Here is a 5,185-nt window from a genome sequence, read left to right on the forward strand (position 1 = left end):
TAGTTGAATGAAATGTGGAAACAAAGTGACTCACATTAAAAATGAATGGTTCATCCTTTTTCTCAATATTACAATCGTAGGAATGAAATCTTGAACAGTATCAAAATTACTAGGACTAAAACTGAAGAAAGAAATCTTGAAAATTCATCAAAATTATTAGAATTAAATTTTTTTATCAAATAATTGATCAAATGGTAGTAGAGGGGATTTCTCTGCAAGATACATATAAGGGGCGGGGTGTTTGAAATTTGTAAAAGGAAGAACCAACTTAAATAATTTCTGCATCTGGACCAATCTCTGAAGTACAATTTTGCAGAAGGTAGCTCCCACCTGAAGAAATGGACGATTTAAGTAGCTAGGAGGTGCAGTGCTTAGCATGTGCGTCGGCGAGATCTCTGAACCTCTCTAATTCTGGGAGAACAACTGTCTCCATGTCTGGCCGGTCTCTGCGCAGCAATTCCGTGCATTTGAGAGCCAGCTTAGCGAACTCTATAGTTTCCTCAAGAGGCCACTCCCCTGCAGTTTTGTCCAGAATGTCTTTGAACGAGCCCTGCCGCACGGCTGTTTGAACCTGTTCCATAGCAGCTACTGGGCGTTTGGCCGTGAGCAATTCCAGGAGAATGATTCCTAGGGCATATAAATCAGACGTGGGACGCAATGTCCCAGTCCGTATGTACTCTGGATCCATGTAAGGCAAGGTGCCAGCAAGGAGTGTGTTCTTGTACTCAGTAACGGTGGAAGAGACAGTAGGGGAAATGAGCTTAGCTAGTCCTACATCGCCGATTTTGCTCACAAAATTGTGATCTAGCAATATGTTGGCAGGCTTTAGATCACGATGAACGATCGGATTTGGTTTGGCGGTATGAAGAAAATGAAGTGCAGAAGCTATTTCTGAAGCAATTCGAAAGCGGATATACCATGGAAGAGAAGCTCTCCTGTGGAACAACAGATTCTCTAAACTGCCATTTTCCATATATTCATAAACTAGACAACCGTGCTCAGCACAAGTGCCAAGAAGCAGAATCATGTTGGGGTGATGTATGCGGCTTAGAAGCTCAATCTGCAAAAAGGAATCAGAAGGATCATTCAAAAGTTTCTTCGCGTTCTATTCAATTAGCCTTCCAATGTCTTTCATTGGTATCAAATATGGAAATTATAGAGCCATTATATCACCCAAATCCTTTTGATACCTCCCGTTGGAATGCATCTCTGCCTTGAGCTGCATCTGTTCTGAGAACCTTGATAGCCACCGTGGTATGATCCAAACGGCCCTTGTAGACTGGGCCATATCCCCCCTCGCCTATTTTAAGCGATTCAGAAAAGAAATCCGTAGCAGATTCAATTTGTTCTATTGAATATCTTCTACATCTTTGATCAGCTGATTCGAAAGCATCCTTTGTCTCCTCCAATTTCAACAACTCTTCAATCAGCTGGATATTTAGTCCTTCTGCCTGCCAGAAGTAGTCCAACTTCTTCTAAGTAAGTTTCAAAATCAAAATGTATATCAGATAGCAGAGGATTCTCACCTTGTACTTACATCAATTTCCTCTTCAAATGCAATTGCTCCACTGCACATCTCCCTAGTTTGTTGAAATTCAGTCTTAAGCCTTTCTAGTTCGGTCTCATTATCAAGATGCATACGGGAAACAGGTTGCATTCAGTTGTAGAACATAATTTCCTTTCTACATTTCATCCTATGATTGCATGGTAAATTGAATCAGGTGAAAAAAACATAACATTATTAGTCTTTATTGTGTGATTGGCAGATTCATTTCTCACCAGGCTTCCTGAAAAGAAGCTAGTTTTGCCCACCTTTGATACCAATGGCTCATTAAAATCCCTTCTGTTGTTCCCAATGATCTGGTTGCCATTGTCATCAACGGTAGTGATTTCACTAGGTTCTAAAACTCTCTACCCTGACATTTCTAAAACAATAAAAGAAAAATAGTTCAGAACAATGACAACAGACACAGTTAGATATTTTACTTGTTTTCTATTACAAAATGTAGAGTGAAATAAAAAATATACATATAGCTCATTTCAAACTATTCAAAACGTAAATTGCAGGTAAGCAAGATTGCCAAAAAGGAGTACATAAAACAATCCATGGCACGGGAAAGAAACCTTCTTTGCCATAGAACATTGTAATACCTCTTAATAGTAAAGTCTTTTCTGAACTATAACTGCTGCTATCTTGTGCCGAAGTTTTGTTGGCATGCACTGAAGTAAGTTTGCCTTTTGATATAACATATAGAGAACAAAACTTTGGGGTTTTCATTGCAATAGTTGCTGGTAGACCACGGCCTTTAAGGTTTCTACAAAAGATTTCAAATCATGGACATCAATACTTCTATGGCATGAGTATACCATTTAATATAGAAAAATCTTAACTCAGTGTAAGAAATAGCCTTGCATGAATACTCTGTTTTCCCAGCTTACTCTGTAAAATCAAAATTTTGTTGGGATAAACAGAACAATAAATCAAATTATATAACAATTGTAATGAACAGTAGAAGTGCTACCAAATTATAGGAGATTTTGTTCAGCAGTGATAGGTTATGAAGTTTAAATAATACATTCATTTTTTTCCACTTTGGCACTAATTTACCTTGTTATTAGATGATGAGAAGACCCCATAACGAGCTTACTGATTCTGGAATTTGAGATATATTTCAAAATTGCCTTGGTTATATTATTATCTTCTAGTACAATGATTTCTGGTTGTACCTGATTTCCATTGACAATGAGTAAACACTACTGCTCCAGTCTGATATGGCAAAACTGCTGCGTTATAATCAAAAGCTTCCAAGAGGACATAAAGTTTTAAGATAACCTTTTTGTTGTTACACATCTGCTGAAAATGCCGTAACAGGCCAAGAGTTTGTGATGCAACTGTTTTCACATGAGCGGCTAGAACATCACTGCATACCTGGGAAATTGGCATGTGATTTCCCACTGCAAACCAGAAACACATTAAAGTCATATCATCAAATCATAGGAAGCTTCAAAGCTTTGAATCCTGCCCTTTATTGTGTCGAGGAAAAAACTTGACATGCTTGATAGAAGATATGCAGAATTGCAACCTTATTTTCACTAAATGAGTATAATTCCATCTTAATTTGGGATTTTATTGCAAATTGAGAGCAAATCTTTTTGGGAGTGTAAATTTTACCATATCAAGAAATTGTCCATTTTCTATGTTATAATTATAATAACCATAATTTAAATTTGAAATTCTCTTTAGTCCCCAATCAGGGTGGTAACGGCCAGGATTGAGGTACGGGCTGGGGCATTTAATCCCCTCCCCACGCAGTACTAAACATGCAACATGATGAAGCATGTCAATCGTCGGGAAAAATGTTTGGTATGTTTTATGGTGGAAATAAATTCGGCATCATTAAAAACCTTAGGCATCTACAATCTTGAAGCTTAATAATTCTAACCTAAATTTACAAAAATTATGTCAAATTTTTTCAAGATAGTGTAGAAATTTCCAAAATTTTTCTAACAAATTTGAAACCTCAGGTTTATGAGTATATCTGGTATTTAGTCTTGGTTGTTGGTTTCAGGGAATGGGCTGCAGGGATTGTTGGTTCTCCAGGAGCAGCTATCTGTCTCTGCCATCTCCTGCCCTCTACTCTGAGAATACAAGGTCACATAGCAATTTCGCCACTAATGGTTCTGCTTCTGTCACAGTGGTGGTCCAGGACATAATTGTCTGGGACCCGGGTTCATCGAGGCCTGTACAACCAGTGGGCAAGTTCCTGGAGTATGGGCGTGTAGAAGACGAAGGAGGGGGGTTGCCATCGTGTTTGCTCTCGAGGTCTCCTCTATTTCCATCTTGCGGCTAAAATCTTCATGCTTGAAAGAAAATTTATCCAGTAAATGAAAATTATATATTGTTACTAAATCACAGGTGTGTTTATTATCTTCTTCCAGACTTGAACACCAAGTGCCAAGTGACATGGCTTCTTTCTAAGCTTATCTGTTCAACAAAGGAATCATTAAATTAACATAAACCAGTAATTGCAACAGAATGTCCAGAATTGTTCAAAGCTTTTCTATCACAATCCTTCTTATAGAATTTAAACTACCACCATAAATAGACTAGCATAGAGATTGTATATTTACTACAATGGTTGGGGTTTAGATGGATTTGGCTAATTTTACAGAAATGACTCTGAGCTAGTTCATAATTCCTAACAGGCTGTCTGATGGTCGATGTTCTTCGCCAAAGTATAATTTCATCATAGAATAATGGAGTTTCTATCTGTGTCTGTTCAAACTGGAAAATAAAGAATTGAAATTCATGATAGACGATTATCTTACTTGGGGTAGGAACAGCAACAATGGGACGCCGCACATGTATCAGCGTTAATTGATCTCCCTCGAACACTAAGTTATCTAACGCCCATTTAACTGCATGCCCGCTTTTGTTCCTCACACAGACCGCGATTATAGAAGAAGAAGCAGAACAAGAAGCAGCATCCGAATTCTGTCCAATCCCGTCGAACATCTGTCTCTCTGTCAAGCCACCCATGACACCCCTTTTCCCTAAATGGTCCGGGACATGAATTTTCTCTAAGAATTTCGTCCAGATCGGTTCAATTTTCCATCAAAGCTAGAAAAAATTCCAACATCCCTGGTGCCGATGAATTCACATTCCCCACAAATTTTAACGTTGGGATTGTTAATTGGGTTTATTTCAATTCACATTTTTTTTCCCAAAATTTTCAAGTTCCGAGTGTTGTTAATTGGATTTATCCCGAGAAGAATGATTTTTATCCTTTCATGCAAGTTCAATTTCTGTGAATGATACGTTGAACTCTGTTGTAAGGTATTGTTGTTGTATAGCCTTGAACCATAAAGAATATCTTACTTTTACCTCGAGTATGAAAAATATCTTACTCTTACCTCGAGTGTTTGGTTACATGGAAACAAAAATCTCCAACATCAAGAGAGTTGCAGGTTGCCATAATGATGACTATTCTTCTACAAATGATTGTTAAATCATCTCCAACCAGGTTCAATTCCCGTCATTGACATGTTGAGCTCATATAGAATATATTGTTGTAATGACTTCTACCCTTGTATGGCTTTCAATCCTAAAGAATATCTTACTCTTGCCTCAAGTGCTTAGTTATATTGTAAAATAAAATAGTGGAGTGAGCTGTTGGCTGCAATA

The 5,185-nt window shown here is 37.8% G+C and overlaps 1 protein-coding gene across 1 annotated transcript; it reads right to left on the reverse strand.

Annotated features, from left to right (window-relative positions):
* Positions 1–213: 213 nt before the first annotated feature.
* Positions 214–4,540, reverse strand: LOC149144158 (U-box domain-containing protein 34-like). The gene is made up of 7 exons (XM_089452048.1): positions 4,330–4,540; positions 2,834–2,955; positions 2,609–2,727; positions 2,152–2,315; positions 1,538–1,611; positions 1,191–1,451; positions 214–1,060 (listed from the first exon to the last, which is right to left on the reverse strand). The coding sequence occupies exons 1-7, from the start codon at positions 4,538–4,540 to the stop codon at positions 356–358; spliced, it is 1,656 nt and encodes a 551-aa protein (XP_089308174.1). The 3' UTR covers positions 214–355.
* Positions 4,541–5,185: the final 645 nt, after the last annotated feature.

The sequence above is a fragment of the Pinus tabuliformis genome, chromosome X, assembly GCF_031772625.1.
Source record: "Pinus tabuliformis cultivar Carrire ecotype Pingquan chromosome X, CPIR1, whole genome shotgun sequence".
In the NCBI taxonomy this organism is placed as follows: Eukaryota; Viridiplantae; Streptophyta; class Pinopsida; order Pinales; family Pinaceae; genus Pinus; species Pinus tabuliformis.

Bases quoted from the DNA above. Each gene is read 5' to 3' on its own strand.
- LOC149144158 (XM_089452048.1), bottom strand. From the start codon at position 4,540: ATGGGTGGCTTGACAGAGAGACAGATGTTCGACGGGATTGGACAGAAT. The intron at 2,956-4,329 runs GTAAGATAATCG...TCTGGTTTGCAG, and splicing joins TGTTGCTGTTCCTACCCCAA to TGGGAAATCACATGCCAATT. The intron at 2,316-2,608 runs GTAAATTAGTGC...AATCTTTTGTAG, and splicing joins TCTCATCATCTAATAACAAG to AAACCTTAAAGGCCGTGGTC.